This window comes from Ammospiza caudacuta, chromosome 4 (genome assembly GCF_027887145.1).
Source record: "Ammospiza caudacuta isolate bAmmCau1 chromosome 4, bAmmCau1.pri, whole genome shotgun sequence".
Taxonomy (NCBI): Eukaryota; Metazoa; Chordata; class Aves; order Passeriformes; family Passerellidae; genus Ammospiza; species Ammospiza caudacuta.
Window position 1 is genome coordinate 19,308,862 of NC_080596.1, and position 19,256 is coordinate 19,328,117.

Sequence of the window (19,256 nt, forward strand, 5' to 3'; positions counted from 1 at the left end):
AAAACACCAGAGCAAGAAAACACACGCTTTCTACCCACAGTTTCAGCCAAGATGATGTAGCAATTTTATAAATCAGAAAATAAACAAATTATTGTGATTCTATTTTTGAATGGCTACTATCACAAAATACCTCTGGCTCATTTGTTCTGGCAATGTGTCTAGATTCTGCATCATAAACAGCAAATGTTTTTGTAGCAAATTGTATAAGAGCAATGAAGATTTTTAAATGGTCTTCTCTCCACCAAATTAGGCACCAATCCTGCAGATGCCTACACTGTTTGTTTCCAGATAAGGCATGTACATAGAATTTTATATCTATAGCAAAAATAGGCACAAGGTTAAGGGAATTAGTTTCCAAGACTTTTGGTCCAGTTTCTGAGGACTGCTACAGTTCATCTGGACTGCTCTTCAAGAGCCAGGCTTCTAGCCCCAAAAGCCTTTCACCTGCTGTATTTAGAGCAATTATTTCAGTCTTTTAAATAAGGCAATGCAGCAAATGGAGATTAAAAGAAAAACTGAAGGAATACACAGTATTTTCTGCAAAGCCAGGTGTCTGACAAAGCACTCATCAACATCATCATGATATATACCTTGATCTCAGGCTACAGCCAGTTCTTTGCAGCAACATTGCACTAACTTCTTGAAACTTCAAGTAAGAAGTTTTGCAGAAATTCCCTGTCCCATGAACCCTTGAGAAAGGCTGATGGATAGTTGTGCTGCAAACACAAATTTCAGACAGGTGCAGCTCCCAGCAAGCTGAGAAAGAGTAGGATCCTCTTACACCGGAATTGGTGTTTGCATTGGTGTTGCAAAAACGAAGACCGTGAAATATTGCACAGTTTTCCATCGTGCAATATTTCATGGTCTTCGTTTTTTCGTTATTAAAATAGGATGTTATCCAACAAGTGGAGGGGAAGACAAGGTCAGGGATTTGGTTCCCATCTCAGAAGTGGCAGCTAAAGCTGCTGAGCAGCATGTGTTTCTTGTTTGAAACGTATCACTTATTCTTATAAACAATAATATATACCATCTGTTGCAGCCATTCATAATTGATAAGATTTGGGCTGTGTTTGACTGCAAAAACCCATTTCCACATGAGTGTAGATGTTCAGATGAAAAAGTGTTGCAAAGCAATTTGTTTGAGCTTTCTTACCGCACATAACACCAACAATGTACAACTGTCTCCAGGCACTCACATGGGCCTCTGGAAACCCCATTTATCATTTCACTGGGAAGCATCAGCATCTTCCCATGGCAAAAATGGTTTATCTTCAGTTGGAATGGCCATCTAGAGTCCAATTGTTCAACCACTTCAGGGCTCACCAAAAACCAAAGCATAATTGACCAAATGCTTCCTAAACATTGATAGGCTTGGGGTATCAAACACCCCTACAGGAAGCCTCCTCCAGTGCTGGACCTTCTCAGTAAGGAAATGCTTCCTAATGCCAACACTAAGCTTCCTCAGGCACATTCCAATGTGAACCATTCCAATGTGTCCCATCACTGGATGCCAGGAAGCAGAGCTCAGCACCTCCCTCCACCACATCCTTTCCTCAGCAATCTGTAGAGGGTAACAAGGCTGTCACTGGAACTCTTTTTCTCCAAACTTTGACAAATCCAAAGTTCTCAGTGGCTCCTCACAGGAGCAGTCTTCCATCCCTTTCACAGCTCCTTTGGAAGCACTAGAGCACCTTAACTTCCTTTTTATATTGTGGGGTCCAGAACTGCACACAAGACTCAAGGTGGAGGCTGCATCAGTGGTTAGTACAGGAGAATAATCACCTTTTTTGTTCAGCTGGTTATGCTGTGTTTGATGCACCCCAGCATGGGGACTGTCCTCTGGGCTGCCAGGGTACTCTGCTGGCTCACACTGAGCTGTTATCAACCCTCATCCCCAGATCCCCTTCTGCAGAGCTGCCACTCCCCCACAGCAGGCACAGAATCCAGCAATTGCTCTTGTCCCACATTTTGTCCCACTGCCTGATGCTCCAATCTATCTGTACTTCCTCTGCAATGCCTCTCATCACTCAAAAGAGTTTAAAGCAACTCCCAGTCTGGGATCATCAGCAAACTTGCTATTAGGGCAGTCCCATCCTATATCCAGATCTTTGATCCACTAGGTAAATGACCTTGCCATAGAAGAGTACCAAATTATTTAAACAGGGATCTGCCTATGTGAACCCAGGCTGACTGTGTCTGGCAACTGGACTATTCTTTAAATGCCTGTCAGTGGTACCCCACTATGATCTACTTCATGACTTTCCAGGAACTGGGGTTAGACTAACAGTCCTTCTTGTAAATTGGAATAACACTGGCTACCTTCAAGTCAACAAGGAACCTCCCCAGACTCCTAAGATACTTGGTAAATGATCAAGAGGGGTCTTGCCATAACATCATTCCATCAGCACTCTGGGATGATTTCCACCAGACTTGTCAACATTTGGCTGATGCAGCTGGTGCCTTACAGTTTCACAAAAGGGAAGCCACTGCACCCACACACTTATGGTCCTCCACATGAAAGGAACAGAAAGACCAAGGCCTACCAGAATTATTAAAAAATTAGGTAACAAAACCCAAATAACATTGAATGCCTCCCCTTTTTCTTTATCTCCATTAAAGGGGTGATCACCTTAAACAACTATCACTTCCAGTGCTTTCTTTAGACCTTCTCTTGCTATTAAAGTACTTTTTAAAAAGCTTTGTGTTATCTGCCACAACACTGGCTAGTTTCAGCTCTGACTGAGATTTGGCCTTTTCTATCTCCTCCCTGCATGCCCAAACCACAGCTCTGTGACCTTCCTTTAACCAAGGAAAAATGTGAATGATTGTTTTTGTATACTCTAAAACTGGTTTGAGACTTTGTTAGCCACTTAATTTCATTTCTGAGACAAGATGGCAGAATGGACCAGTCCTCTTTAAGAAAGAAACACTTTTCTTTTACTCTGGAAATCTCTCCATATTATCATCACTGCACCACAAATTTCTCCCAAATGTGAAGGCTCAGACTGAAGCTGTTTAATAGGCAAGGCTGCACTGATTTAAATACTGTCCAGTTTCACTCTCTGCATCCAAATTCCCACTGACTCAACAAGAAAACTCCCAAGTGTTTCTGTGGGCTCTCATCAAAGGCATGTGCTGAAAGACAACTACTATATCTCTATTAAGACCATTTAAAAAAAAAATCAGAAAATACCGTCCAAAAGTCAAGACATTATTTTACCTTAAATATGACAATTGAATCAGGTCATATTTTTAATGGATTCTATTAGAAACAGTGACTTTTTGTTTTCAAAGTACCAGCCACAGAATGTAGATTTGTCACTTTCTGGTAATTACTAATATCCTCCCCCACCACAGTCATCTGGAACATATTTAATTATTGACTTCATTGGAAATGTACATGGCACATGCTCACTCTTCTGAGTAAGTCTTTAAATGGACAAAGGCCTATTTGTTTCTCCTCTGAAACCCCAGCCTGAGCATATAAAGGACCCCCCGAATTAGGCTTCTGTTAGTTGCATACACCATATATAAGATGCAAACACACAAGCTGACAGCCATCAAACCTTAAAGCACATGCCTGGCTGGGAGTGTCCCAGTGGTGCCAATGGGAAAGGCAGAGTGAAACCAGGGGTACAACTGTGCCTTGTACAAAACACCCACGTGGCAAATTTATCCCTGCTTTACAGTTTGTGCCTCTGCATCTCATGCCATGGTCAGCATCAGAGCTGCATTTTCTGTGCTGCATTTTAGTAGCTGCTGCCTCCACACCTTCACCTTTATACCGGTTACTGACTGAAAGTCTTTGCTGTTTCAGGTGCTGCCAAACCTGAGTGTAAATACCCAAAGCAGCAGCAGGATACAAATGTGATTATATCGAAGCAGGACTAATTTCAGCCTGTGATAAGGAAAAGACCACCAGTAGAGATACAGTGTAATTTCATACCAAAGGGAGTCACTAGCAACGCCATTCTGCCCTCCCACACGAGGCTAGACTATGAAACTCATTTATCTTACAATTTCAATGTTTTGAGCCACGTCTTACTAATAAAAAATATCTCCAACACCAACTGTACATTGTTTCCTGATTTTTCTTCTCAAAGTCAAATACTCAAGCTCATGTCTGCATTTGCTCCATGGACTTTACATTCCTTCCACCCCTTCAGTTTTGCTGCAGAAATGTGGAACCATCTTTAGGGCTGCATTTAGAATAGCACTTAAATGCACAATTTGCTGCTTTAAATAGTAACATAGGTGGAATGACGCCAGAGTGTTTCCTATACAGACATTAAAGGTAGATTTCCAGGGAAGCTCAGCTTTCATTAGGGCACCTAAATATAATAGACTCATTTTCAAAATCCCAAGAGCACAATAGTTCCTGTTCTGTTTAGTAGAACCATTATTTTGCAGATCTGAACATCTGAGGTTTTTGGAAGCTTTCAGGTGCGTGAGTGTGCATCTGTGTGGTCCTGCAAGCCATTGTAAGGGATGAAATGGAAAAATGCGAGATTATTAATTTTTAAAGAAATAAAAAGGACAAGGCCCCGACGCCGCCTCTCCTGGGATAAAAAGAAAGGACTCAGCTGGATTACGTGGTGACATGCCAGCCCCAGCTGCACCAGCATGTGCACTCCAGCAAAGGACAAGACAATAGTTCCACTCACAGACACTGTTCAAGACACACAAGAGAAAAGAGAAAAAAAACCCCCAAAAAAACCAAAAAAACAAACCAGAGTTAATGAGGTGCAGCTGAATAATACCTTCATAAAAGCAGAGAGAGAAACCAGGTAGACGTCATCTGCAAGGTAAATTAAAATTATACATCTCTGAGGATTATCAGTGAAAATTGAGATCTGGAAGGGAATTTGCTTTTGATATTGGAAGGGATAAATACCCACTGTAAATCTTTTTATGTGGGCTTGCAGAGCGGAACAGAGAAATTAAAGATAAATGAGATTAAGGCATTTTTTAAAACTACATTAGACATTTTTAAGTTACCCATGGAGTGAAAAAGGACTTTGGAGGAGGAGATTAGTTTAGACCCTCAGCAATACATTCATCTGTGAAATCAATTGGAATAAATCTTTTTTAATCTGAATTGGTCATCATTCCACTCCCCACCCCCTCACCCCGCCCACCTCCCCCCCCCACCAAAAAAAAAGAAAAAAGAAATAAAAAGACACACCTTGAAAAGCCCTTTAGAATATTTCTGTATAGTCTGGCAATCAGCCCAGGTAAATGACATGCCATGACTACTTTTAGATAAGAAACCTCTGGAAATAAGTTGCAGGATTTTGTTTGGTGTTTTGTTTTTCAAAAGGATACCCTGGGGAAGGCCCTTTTGCCTTAGTCTTGGTAATTCCTCCCATTTTACTCCTTCTGGAAACAGAAGCTAACAAAAATCAAATACTATGCAGTCCATGTTTGTCTCCTTTGCCAGAGTTGAGGTGCATACAACCACAGTGGTTTCATGCAGGCTGATATTGTTAAAAGTTGACTGGAAATGTTGTTAGGAAGAAAAGTGGAGGAAATGAGGGAAAGAAGTAATACATTCAGATGTATTTGGCTCTCTTCCTGGGAGCCCTTTTAATATAAAGAAACTCAACGAAGTTGTATTTTTAGATCTGGAAAGATGCGTTTTCGTCTTTCACACACTAAAGGGATTTGCCTTAATATACTCAAATTTCCCCCCTCCCTCCTCCTCCCTCATGTGCTAGAAGAAATGAACTTCAATCCTCAACTTAGCCACTGGATACACATATTCTGTTCTCCCTATTGGCCAGAATAAAACCCAATAAATGTATTTCATTTCTTTTGTGGATTTATAATAGCACCTGGCAAGGATGGTCTTAATCTCCTTACACTGCTTGCACCAATGAAAGAAACCTTTGCAATACTTCTTATAAAAGAAATTAAAGGAAAATAGGAATAAAACGTGGAAATGTAAATATTATTTCCATGAAGATCTGTTATAAAACATATGAAATCCATATCAATATCTCCAGAGGGTGCTTGGCATAATAGCACAATTTAGGCAATAGGTTATTAAAAATGGAAAGAAATATATATTTCCCTAAATGATGACAGACTTGTTCAGAGACAATTGGGAAGTGTGGGTTTATGCTTAGGCAGCAAATTGGTTGCAAATATCTACAAGTGTCATGTCAGAAAGAATAGAAAAACACAGCTTGGTACAGATGACTTAAAGCCAGTGGGGTTCTTCCCACTGGTGCTCCAGAAAAGGGTTTGCAGGGGTCAGGCTGCTATGTTTTGTCAGCATCTTTATTAAGGTACAAATCTATTTCAAGCACAAATCTATTTCAGATACTACAAAGATGTCTCACTATTTAGATATGGAATCATCAGCTGAAAAGGTGGGAGGACTGCAGTCTATTACTTTATTGAAGAATATCTCATATTTTCATTCTTCTTTCTATGCAGTATTGACTACAATTCCCTTTTTGGCTGAGACAGTATCAGTTATTTACTATGCTAGAAATGGGTGTGACAAAGATGAGATTTTTGAAAAAAAGCTAACAAATTCAGAAAGCCTCAGGCTATCAGGAACCTGACCCAAAGTTTGCTGACGCTGAAAGAAAGTTTCCCTGCAACTGAATGACCTCTGATTCAGACTCAAAGGCCAAAGGCAGTCGGGCAAAAGATTGAAAGATTTGAAGCAACTTTTAGTTTAAATGAGTAGAATCAAACCAAACCCATACACTTTCTCACTAAAAATTCAGCTGCTATGGGTCAGTATTGGAAAGGAATAAATAGTGCACAGAATTCACACAAGGAATTAAATTACTCCTTTACATTCATAATCTTCATAAAATAACTTACACTACGCATCACAGTTTTCCACCTTCAACTTCCATAATAAACCAATTATAGAGGCCCTCAGGAGAACTGACAGGGCTCTATATCAAGAAAAACAGCCTATGTGAGAAACACATAACAGACCTACACTAAATTCTTTGACTTATTTAAAGTCTGGGTCTCCACACTACAAATTTTCTGAGTGAGGTGAGGGTGGGGGGAGATGTGAATTTTGCCTCTTGTGCTCTACCACAGAAGACTTTTTATATTCTTAAAAAAAAACCCAAAACAATTTCTCCCAGCTGTACAAGCTTCAAAATATAATAAAAATATCAACGAATGTGCAATCAAGCATCCCATGATCATCTGAGAAGTTCACAGGTTGCCCAGGCTGTACCACACTCCAGCTCTCATCCACTGCAGCATCTCAGACCTAAAGGAGATATGAGCACAGCACTGTGGTGACTTTCCTGATAAAGAGAACTTGTGCAACTTAAACACATATGGGAGCAAAACCTGTTGTTCATGGAGATTTCCAGAACCATTGCATGTTTTAAAGACAGAATGCATCACAACATGGAGGCATTTCAAAACTTCAAGCCTAGGACTAGGGAGCAGTGAGCTGGTTCAGGAGAAAATCAGCTAAACACTCAGGAGAGAGCAAGAGAAAAAAATTACTTTTCACACAAAGGCTCATGTTGTCATTGGTGGAAGACATGAAGAAATGTTCCTCTACCTAGAGGAAAGGACAGAGATGACAGAAGCCAGCAGGAGCTGGCTTTTCATGGAAGCATGCTGGAACTCAGAGATGCACCAGGTAGTGATCGCCTTCCTACTGTGGAGATTGCCTAACATGTATCTAACTTATCCCCACAAGAAAATCCATTATGTTCAAGGCTGACAGCACACCTTCAAACCAGTATGTATTACAGACACTGGAAACCATCCAACTTCCTTATTTTAAGCCAAACTCATCTCATATTCAAAAATTAACCATGTTGCCATTTATTTCAGCGTGCCCTACAAAAATGCTCATTTCCCTTTGTATCACGCTACTTCAAATTTTTAAATACCTTTATTTCCCCAGCTCTTAGCTTTCCTTCCCTTCTTGAACATTATGCATGCAACTATTCAGACAGGTCAGCCTGCAGGTTTGCAAAGGCCCATAGTATCAGGTTATTTTAACTAAGAGTGCTTTCCAGTGGGCTGTTGTATAGATGCACTCTCCCCACAAACACACAGTAAAAGAAGACTGATAAGGGAAGCAATATATTCTTTATTTCTGCCTCTCTAGATAAAAAAAATAATAATAATAATAAACAAGCTAGCAAGCAAAGCTGGGAATTTCAGTGAGTACAAAAAAAAATAGGTTTTTTTGACTGCAATGCCAGGAAACTGTAAGCATTGGAAGAAAGGCAATTTGTCAGCAGGAGACAAAGATTCTCTGCTCAGAAATAATCATAATGGATAGTTATGTCTGCTATTGGGTTTTTGGTTTGGGGCTTTTCTTGTTTGTTTTTTGTTTGGTTTTACTTATTCTTCCCAACCCATGCACAAAATTAATATATTTAACAAATCAAACAAAGGAGGCCTGGCTTTAGGAGGGAATTCACTCATTACTAGCCAAAATGCCAACAGTCAGGCTTAATCCCTTGGGAACATTTGCCATTTTCCCTGCTGGGCCTTGAGGGACCAAATTCTCTTGGGAGAAAACAGAAACAAAGCAAACATAAAAACCCAGGGCAAAAGAAAACAGAGAAGCTGCAAGTCCATTTGTTTAACAAAACACAGCCCTGCTCTCAGTGGGCAAACACTGCTTCTCTACCAATGGAGAAGGCAGCAAGAAAACACAGAGGGAAAGCCTAGAGGCCACATAATGGCCTTACAGCACTCCAGAAATAATTAAGAACTGTGTTCTTGGGAAAAGTAGTCTCATTAAACTGTTTTCAGATTGCAATTTTGTCCCATCTTCCCCCTTCTCTCTCCCTTTCTACCAACAATCTTAGAGCAATGAAAATATCAGTTTGCTTTCTAGTGCTTGTATTCTCTTAAAAATGTCATTATTCAATTATCTGTCTATTCACTGGCCCTAAGGTCCAGCAGAGCAGATATTGTGTGCCTTCATTTAATGTTTTTAAATGCACTTCAGTCCACTTGTGATACAATAAAACTTTATTGAATTCTGTTCCCACATCACACTTACCGTCCCTCACTTTTATTGATACGTGAGCCCATCTACTCTTCTATCAGCAATAAAAGGAGTATTTCTAGCAAGGCTGTGACCTTTTCTTCCATCACTACAGCAACTGGGAAATGTGATTTCAGGTTCCATGTTTAAAAAGAAAAAAAGTCGTAAGAAAAGAAAGGATAAAATATGCTCATGTGCTGTGGGTTTTTGTGTTTTTTTTTTTTTTTTTCTCCCTTCCTCTTGTTAGTATTAAAGAAGAAGGAAATTCTCTGTAAGCACCAGAGATATGTGGTGCCTTCACATTAGCCCACACAGAAAGAAACAGAATGGAAAGAACAATTCATCCTTCCCTGGAAGCCATGAGCATTTTTCCCTTGCAAGAAACATCCCTTTGAACAGATCTCCCCAATATCAAAAGCTGATGAAAGCCTGGTGGCCTGGGTGTGAGGCAGGTTATCATCACAGTGGGACATGCCATGCCTGAGGCACCCTCCTGCTGCTGCCATCCTTTCCATCAATGCAGCAATGGGCTTGTCCTCATTGAGTCATCACCCTTTTGGCACTTTGCCCTATCCTATAGCTTAAATTTTCCAATATCCTGTTTAAAAAACAGACTGCTTCTGAAGGACAACAGTGCACAAGTTATTCTGTGACCTCCAAAACCTAGAGCCTAATGGAACTGGGAGCGCAGAATAAACTGAAAAGTAAAGGTAAATCTGAAAACTGACGGTAAATCTGACTCAGGTACACCTAAATCTTCTTTTTGACACTGTGCTGGATCTTTGGGAGCCTGTAAGGTTGTCTCTACAGGGAAATGAACAGAAGAAAGCATTCCAAAATACCTCTCGTGCTTTCAACTAGTATCATTTTCAAAACCCAACTAAAAACTAAATGCAGACAATCCCTAAATGTCAGTCTAAGCCAGCGGGCAATAGCTGCTTGCATGCTGGAATTTACCCCTCTTCTGATCTGGAGTGCCACCCATGAAGGGCAGTGCCACTGCCATGTCCTACAGAGCACATGTTCTCAAGAGAGAAAAGAGAGCCTCAACTGGGTTGTTCACTCCACTACTTCTTCTCCAAAATACCTGCAGAACCACTAAAACATGGACGGCTTGAGTGTCACGTACATACAGAGGCAGCATTAGCAAAACCAAAGGGTGGGTTTGGGTTTCTCACGTTATTGACAGAAAATGTGTGCCCTGGGTTGACTATATGATGCTTTTATCCCCAATCGTCTCATTCTGTTTATGTTGAATAATAAGTTTTGCACCTTTAAGAGTGTTCCAGAGAGTGAAGGGGGGAGAGAAGAAGCGCGCAGTTTGTTTTCAGACACTGCACTCACTCCTCCACATTCCTGCTCCCGACTGCGCTGTCTGCGGATGGACAGACAGTGGGACAGAGCTCTTCTTTTGCTTTTAGTTAGTTTAGCTAGCTGAGGCAGAGGAGTTCCCTGGACTGTTTTTTTTTCCTTTTTCTTTGGACCTCTTGAAACTGGTCTGGACTGAACACCCAGGAGAGCACCGGCAGCTGCAGCTGTGGCCCACTGGGCCAGGCCTGGCCTGCGACAATTGAGGGACTGATCAGAGACTGAGTGAGCTGAGCTACAACCCGGGGTTTTCTCAGTTTGTCATCTCTTTTAGAGTGGCAAGGGGTCTCATTGTTTGATATTGTTTTGGTTTTATTGTTTAATAAACAGTTTTTTTCCATCTTTCTCCAAGGAAGTATTTTTTTCCTCCTGGACCAGTTGGGGGGAGGGGCCGATTGTATTGGCTTTCCCACCAGAGCTCCTTTGGGGGATTCGTCCCAAGATTTGCTCTAAACCTGGACAATGTGTCTAATGAGAGTGACAACTAGCTGGCCAGCTCTCCCAACACCACTGCTCCTCCAAAATTGGGCTCTCTTGCTGGCCACTGGTCTCATGTACAGCTTTGGATAAAACACTCCTTTCTGCACTGGCTCATGGGTAAAACAGGAAGGCCTTTAGCACATTACAAAGGTGAAATAAGAAAAAATTTACTCCTAAATATATTGGCACCATGACAACAGGATTGTACAAGCACCAGAAGATTATAGTGAAGTGTTAGCAATAAGAGTGTTGACCTAGCTTTAAAAACCACCTCCACCACTGCTGTTCCCATTACCCAATTAACTCTGCTCTGTAAAGGGAGAAGGGCAGAGGGAAAGAATGCAGCAGGAAACAACAGAGTACTGGATCAAGGGGACCCTCACGTCAGGTTTCTCGTAGTCACACACAGCACAAAACAGCTCAGTCACCTCTCCACTATGAAACATGTCCACAGCTCTGGCAGTGGCAGACTGCAGGTTTGCAGTAGTATACATTCCGTGAAAAACCATGGAAAATCTCTCTTGGTCAGTAATTACTAAAAGCAAATTCAATTCAAGAAAATTGGAGTAGTAAAGTATTAAATATTAAAGTATTAATACTTAAAGTATTAGGTATTTCAGAAGAAAAGGGGCAGTACTTAAAGCAAGCGTTAAGAGAAATACATGCCACATGCTAAGGCCTGCTTTGAGAAAGACAAAATTATTTGGATTATTTTTTCTGATACCAGAAAAATAGGACAACTGATGCCACTGGAGCCTGACAAATTAGGTTTGCTATCTTTTTACCTGCTGATATCACCTACATTTCACTGTCAGAGGGCAACCTAAGAAGCCCAGGTGTCCTGGAATGATTATCCATTCTAGTAGAAGGCTGCTGCTACCCAATAAAGCAACTACAGGATCAGGAATATATGAGGAGAGGACTGGGCTATCTGCATAATCATCTCTTATCTTGTCCACATGGTGAGAGTAACTGCAGGCTCACAAAACTCTCCTTGTCAGGGGTATCTAGTGAACACAAAGGAATGCAGTGTGTGGGGTAATGAAAAGGAGATTTTACAATATATGAGCTATTGAAGTTAGAGGACACTTAGATTTTCCCCATCTGAGAGGAAAGGGGGATGATTTCCTCTAGAAAACGATATAAGCTAGTGGTGGAAGAATTAATAAATAAATAATAAAATCTCAAGAGAAACAGACTAATGAATGGAGGTTTAAATCCTCCATTTTTTTTTCTTTGGGGGAGGAAATACACTAGCACTATACTGAGCACAAGTGCCTAGGGTCAGTCCTAACAACAGCTGTTAAAGATGACTCCCAAACCCTCTCCTCTTGAGATGCACACACCCTCCCTTCTGCTGCTCAGCCAACACTTGGGTAAACCCACTCTCTGTCCATAAAGAATAATTTGAAACTCTGAGGAGCAACCCATCCAACCAGACAAAGGCAAGCTGGAATTGCACACGAGTACAACTGCCTGCTGAAATATTAATTCCTTTATGGTGCAGCTGAGGTGCTCCTTTAGCAGATGGCCATACGGCCGAGCCCACCACTCCCAAAGGCTGGCTGCACAGGGGCATGTGGGCTCAGTGACAAGAGCTGACCTCTGACAGTAACAGGGCAGAAAAGAAGGAACAGATTTCATCCACCAGGCATGGCTTTGGTCCAGACATGCCTTTGCTGACCTACTTGCCCAGAGCTGACCAGACCTTCCCCATCAATTGGGTGGCTTTCACTTATGGGACACTCATGGGGCCCAGGTGGGGAACATCTATCTACAGCGTTAATCTGACCATTCTGAGGGAAGAAATAGAGGTGCAGCAACAAAGCCAGGCACAGACTAAGGCAGGAAAAGAATAAAATGGAGCTCTAGGTTTCCCACTCCATGCCAGCATTTGAAGGGACACAGTTTGCTTAAACACAACCTAGTTCACTGCTGCTACACAGAATAACAACACATGAAGATTTGACCCAAAATTTCCTAGGTAACACACAACAACAACCTCAGAATACTAGATCCTATTTCATCATGTGCCTGTCCTTTGTCTTCCCCCCCTAACTCTACTTGCAGAGGCCCCATATTTGATTCATAAAGAAGTGGAGGAAGCAGCCATCAAAGCTCCTACCTTAATTGTAAAAGCAGCATGTCAGTTGTCATCCTTCTCCTCCCTACATTCAGATCATTAAAAAATACTCAATCCCTACTGTACATTTATTACTGAGCAGCCTCTCACAAGAGTTATTCTACTTCTTGTACACAGGGCCAATTAACACTTTGGGGTGCAATACTGACATATTGCCTTTCTCACAAGGCACCACTATTCCTCTTTGTTTTATGTGCAACAAAGGCTGTGGAGGGGTACCAGGTAATGACTACTGCTTTACCAGCCCAGTCTCTGGAGGGAACAGCATACCCTCATGCAAATCAAAAATCACAGGGAAATACAACCTGCTGTGATAAGTTGAAACCAATCTTCCCTAACCCTTTCCATGCACAGTGTTGCTTCTGAAATGAAAAGCCTCATTTAGAGTGGAATAACTCTAAACTATAATTTGGAGTATATTCTGCTTCATAGGGTAGATCCTAAGGCCTGATGTCAATCTTTCCATTAAACATGAGTTTAATAGCTCACCCCATAAAAAGTATTCCATCACTGCATTTAGAAGCTTCACAGTTTTGTTTAGAAAAATCAAATCTGGACACACTGAGACTGCTGCCAGCAGAGTATCTGAGTCCCTCAACAGAGAGGTCCCCTTTACTCAGAGAGGTGGTGCTGGGAGTTTCACAGAAACCAAAGACCACACAGCCTGTTCAGGCTGTGGCAGCAGGCAAGTGGCCACCTCCTGCCTGGGGCATAGGGACCACCCCAGGGGCTGTGGGCTCTGCTTTCCCCTCTGCACAGGGTGCCTGCCATTGCTCAGCCACGTCTGCTCTCTGGCAGCCCCTGCTTGAGGCAACAAAGATGGTCTTAGTCCCCGAGCCAAACTCTGGGTTTCAGCAGATTGATGCCTCCTGCTGCTCTCTCAATACAACACTGTGGGTTGAAAGCATACATTCCCATACCTGCTTTATTATTTTGAGAGGTGTGCTACAATAAGCGTTGGCCTGCTCAAACAGAAAACCTGGAAATAGTGCTGTTATTCATCACTCAGCTCTCTACAACTGCTAACAAAAAGTGCACTTTCCAATACTATCATTGTTATTTCCTTTTTCATGTACGCCCTTTTTGGCAGTAGGGCCTTACCTGCATGTAACAAATTTGGTTTCTACAGAAAACAAATTCTGAGGTACACAACTTTTTGTGGCTCTGAATTTCCCACTTGGCACATATTGTTGTCATCTCAGGTGACTGGCTTTCTACCCTCAAAAATTCAGTCTAAATGGCTTGCCTCTAATTTGCCTTTGTAACTTTGGAAGCTTATAAATTAGTACTTTTCTACAATCAAACATCAAATTACCCAAAACAACAGCTTCCTACCTCCTTGGTGATACAATACTGTATTTAAGGCACTTATCAAATGCTATCAATTACATGGACATAGGTCAGTCAAAGCACAATGCTGTATGATTACAAGAATAAACCTCTGTAAAGAGAAGCTGTTAGCCAGCAATAGGGCTTCATTCCTCTGGTTTGCTTTCTCTAATGGGGTTTCCCAAGTGTTTTCCAGAAGATGGTATGTCACTGTTATGCTGTACAGCATGGGAGACATTATTAGGATATTTTTAACCTAAGCACAAACCTGACACAGAAAACAATTTTTCATATCTTATCAGCTCAGTCTCATATGATGCACATGGGCTGCTTTACTCACCCTTGAGCAACAAGAGACAAGCTCAAGGCTGTCCTAATCTCCACAATAAATCTCTACTGAAATAACAAGTGCAAATATATCAGGATACATACTGTAAGGGACACACTCATACTGCACTTCCAGGTACTTGTAGGTCCCGGGGCACGGGTCTGGGAACACATCGGGGCCAGCAACAACTGCACACTGGGTCCGATTACTGCACCTGGAAAGCAACAGAGACAAGAGTCAGGAAACAGACCAGACAGAAGGACAGCTCAAGAAGCTGAGTGGCCCCTGCAGTGTCAAAAAGATGCAGGAGCCAGGACTACAACATCCCCTGGGGAAGCTCAGCAGTGAGGCTGATGGCAAACACCAACATCTTCATCAGCTTATTACCAAAAGAGGAGAGGCATGGTGGCACAGCCCTTCCCCTCCAGGAGGTATTTCTTTAATACTAGCATCCCCAAAAATAAAATGCAAGGACTAAACCAACAACGGCAGCAAAAATAATCATTGCATGTTTTATAGCAGACATAACAATATGTTTTGCAACATTTTATAAAGTGTTCTCTCAAAACCAGTTATCTTGTATAACACTCTTTAAGCCAAAGCAAAGACTAGAAACAGCAAGACTTGAGTGGGAGGAAAAAAAATATCACCAAATAAGCTGTCTAAAAACCAAAACAATGTTTTCATACAAAGCCTGTTAGAGAAACTTCCCAGTCTGATCATTCACAAAACAACACCCTTGCATTAGGCACAAATGGCTAAGCTTTATTCCATCATTCTGCCCACCATGGATGCACCTCCTGAAATGAGGTACTTTTTCCAAAAAGCCTGCTCTCAATGAAGAAGACACAGAAGGAACTGACCCTGCCTGCTGCAGAGAGCATCGTTCAGCTTAGGAGAACAGACACAGAGGTTGGGTTCTGCAAGATGCTCTTCCTGAGCATATACTGGTCCATGTGTAGAAAGCCACATTCGCCTCTGAATTCATGGGACAAACACCTCTAATGTACAATTAGTGATGCAAAAGCATTTAGCAAACAGTGATTCCATAGAGAAAAATCATCTGCTTCTTTGTTTGTTTAAATAAAAAAAAAGAGAGAGAAATATTATTAGTCTTTGATTTTTCTGCTTTTGCACACCAGAAAGAGACCTCCTAAGGGCTAGACCACTGCATCTATTTCCATAAGGATTCTGCCTCCTCTGACATGAAATGGGACCCCTGACCCTTCTGCTGTTCTGGCAGAAGCTACATCCAGCACAGAATTCATTTAGGTCTGCAGTAGAAATGCTTCGTGTTTACCTGAAGCTACAGTTTGTCAGCCTTAATGTGGATTTTATTTGAGCCTGTAAATTAAAATTGATTCATTAGCAATTGCCTTAAGCTCCATAATTTCTTTAATTTTATGGAAAGAATAATAAGAGCGGATACGCTTGCTCATCAGGCTGTTTTGCTGGATCCCAGATAATCCAGAGGGCTGGGACATTCTCCTGTTTTCTAGCTGAAAGACAATAGTTATCACAGCAAGTGACTAGTTTTGTTATACAGACAGAAAAATAATTTCCTTAACAAAAAAGATAATGTCCTCACCCATGCTGGGATATCACAGGTAGCTCAGACCATTCAAGTGGGCAGTTTTCCAGGAGAGGCTTTGAACATCATCCAGAATTTCACTTTCAACAAAAATCCTTTACTGGGTGCAATGTGCCTTTCAAAAAGCAATTTCACTGGTCTAATCAATAGTCTTCCTGGCTGAAGGGACAGCACTGGCCACATTACACAGAATAACAGCAATGGATCAAAGATACCTTTCAAAATCACCAGTAAAGATCCAGAACTAGGAGGAACTGGAGGTGGAGGGAGGAACAACCACCTTTAGGGTTCATCTGTGTTGTGTTTCCTTTCTGTTTGCAAGGAAGCATTTGCTTTGAGTGGTCAAGCATTTCCTTGTGGTCCTTTCTTTTTAATGCAAGAACTTGGCTACATAAAACAGAAGTGAAAATACAACCTGGAAACTTGTATGTGAACAGCACATTTTAACCTCCTCAAATGCTACCTTCTGCAATCTCACCAAAAAGACTAAAAGCTTCATGATACAAGGGTCTGAATGGGGAATGCAGGATGTACAGAAATGCAGAAGCTTTTCCCCCCAACTCTAGGACATCCTGAAGCCCCCCTACACTTTCCTGGAATGGGGGATGGCAAAGCCTACCAAGCACAGGAACTTTCAAAGAAGGTGAGATCAAATTATCAGTGCCACCTTGGGGAGGAAACACAGAAAACCAAATGAAAAACTCTCAAAATCACAAATACTATGTCGTGTCAGTAACTCACAAAATTAACTTTAAAAGGGTTCATATTAAAAGTAAACAAAAAAAACCAAAACAAAACAAAACAAAAAAAAAAACTAGAAAAAAGCAGAACAAAAAAAATCCCACCCAAACCAAAAAACAAACCCCAAAATGAAAACCAGAAGAACTCAACCTCCTCTCTTTTTCACACTCCTTTCCTATGGGCAGCAAAACTGAATCTGGCACTTTGCATTTTGAGCTTCCTTTTATCACCCCAGGGTGAAACACGGAAGTTTCTCATTCCAGCACACTTAAAGGGATGATGGCAATTTACACTAAAAACCATAGGAAAAAACCTAATGCCTGTTCAATGAGCTATTACTGTCAGACATCAGGCTATGGAAATTTTAAGGGGAGAAAGAAGTAAAAACCACTCATCATTAGAACTCTGGTTGCTCTGCCTTTGCTCATGCATTTTATCCCTTTTACAACAGCTTCTTGGTCCCTTCAGCTTTGTCATATTTCTTTCCAGACAGATTAAAGGCCCAGGTGACACTAAGTGACATGCAAAAAGTGACATGGGAAAGGAGATGTGTAAAAGATGATGAATCTGTAGCCTTGAAAATCACAGGGAGAAAACCCATAATGTATTCCTGCTATACTTCATTTCCAGCAAACCAGGCCATGAGCTCTTCCTTGTAAATCACAGGATTTTACATGGAATCTTGGGATTTCCTGGCACCTGGGTCTTGGCAACACTTGCTCCAAACTCCTACAAGTTGTGAGGCTTAGCAGTGGGTATCAGATAGATAATTTTATGCTATTAAAAAAAACAGCTTCCATTTTATTAGTTTGTCCAGCATTTTAAAAACAAACGTTCTGGAGACACAAGAGAACTGAAGTAGCCCCTCAAGCGGTTTAAGCTCACCTTGTTGTTTGTTATTATGAAATCTGACAAGAAATTTATAGCCAGCTTTTTGTGTGTGCGTTGGTTTGTTTTATGCATCATTCCTCTTTCCCTGGTACATCCTGAAGTGCAAGGTGGGCACCTGAGTAAAGACACTGGTTCTCAAAGACCCTCTCCATGTCTTGAGCCACCTCCCTAACTGCTGCTGGGATTTGTAGACCCTTTCTCTGAACCAAAAGTGTCCACTCAGCTCAGCAAGACCAACCAAGAGACCAGAAACCAAAGCAAAACCCAGGATCAGCATTTGCAGCCCAACTTGAGACACCAATTCCTATCTGTTCCTGTACGTTCAGGAAAAGAGAATATTCCAAATTCTCCTGAAGTCAGTCCAAGGTACTTGGCAGCCTTTAAACATCCATCATCTCATAAACCTAAGTTCATGTTATTCGCATCTATGTTTTGGAGAGGAAAAAATCACCCTACTGTGAAAAGTGCAAATTGTTGCAAGATTATTTTTAAAAAAGACAAGAAAAACCCAAACCAAACAAACAAAAAAACAAACAAACAAACAAAAAAAAAAAACAAAAAAAAAAACAAAAACCAAAAAAAAAAAACCAAAACAAAAAAACAAACCAGAAAGAAAGAGAAAAAAAAAGGGGGGGTTCCTATGTTCCTATGCATTCTTTCCAGCTGTATTTATTCCTACTAGTTAAGACCCCCCTTTTTGTCTTTCTATCTGGATATGTGGAAAAGTGTTTAATCTAGAAGTGAGGTGTCAATCCACTGTAACAAATACACCGTAACGGAAAACATGGATTATTTTTGCAGAACTTCTCTCAGTTCCAGTGGAAAATGACTTTCAGGAGTTTTAATGTGAAACAGGAATAGTATTTCATTTGTCATTTGCTTTGCATTTATAGCAGTGGGACTGAAGGAAACATTTGAGTTCAGGACCAGCTGCAGGGCTCAACTCTGCTTACAACTCTCTGTTCAGACTTTAACTAAAAACAACACCAAAACTTCATTCCCCTTCAGCAAACTTCCATTTCTTCTCCCTGGAAATATTTTTATGATTTGTAAGTGACAAGGTCATCTTGTGACAACAAAACAGAAACACTTTAGATGTAAACAGCTGCTTATTCCTGCTGTGATATCTTTAATTTTTTTTTTCCAATGCTGACATTGTTAATATATTTAGCAAGAGATCAAGAAAGGGGGGAAAAAAAAGTTTGGCAGTTTATTTTCAGGCTTTCCAGAAACCTTTAAAGCATAGACACGTCAACAACATCAGGCTAGACGTGTCTGGGGCAATATGTTTGTCAGAACAAAAACGCAAAGGCAGCATAAAATCAAAGATCAATTCCAAACAAAAGCCTTTCAGCATTAATCATGGCAGGTGCAATACCAG

General features: G+C 41.1%; 1 protein-coding gene across 1 annotated transcript in view; it reads right to left on the reverse strand.

The window, feature by feature from the left end:
- Positions 1 to 19,256, reverse strand: part of ADGRL3 (adhesion G protein-coupled receptor L3) — a 482,163-nt gene that overhangs the window by 185,970 nt on the left and 276,937 nt on the right. The window contains exon 5 of the mRNA XM_058804039.1: positions 14,757 to 14,866. Coding sequence (XP_058660022.1) covers positions 14,757 to 14,866 — 110 coding nt within the window. The remainder of the gene's footprint in view (positions 1 to 14,756; positions 14,867 to 19,256) is intronic.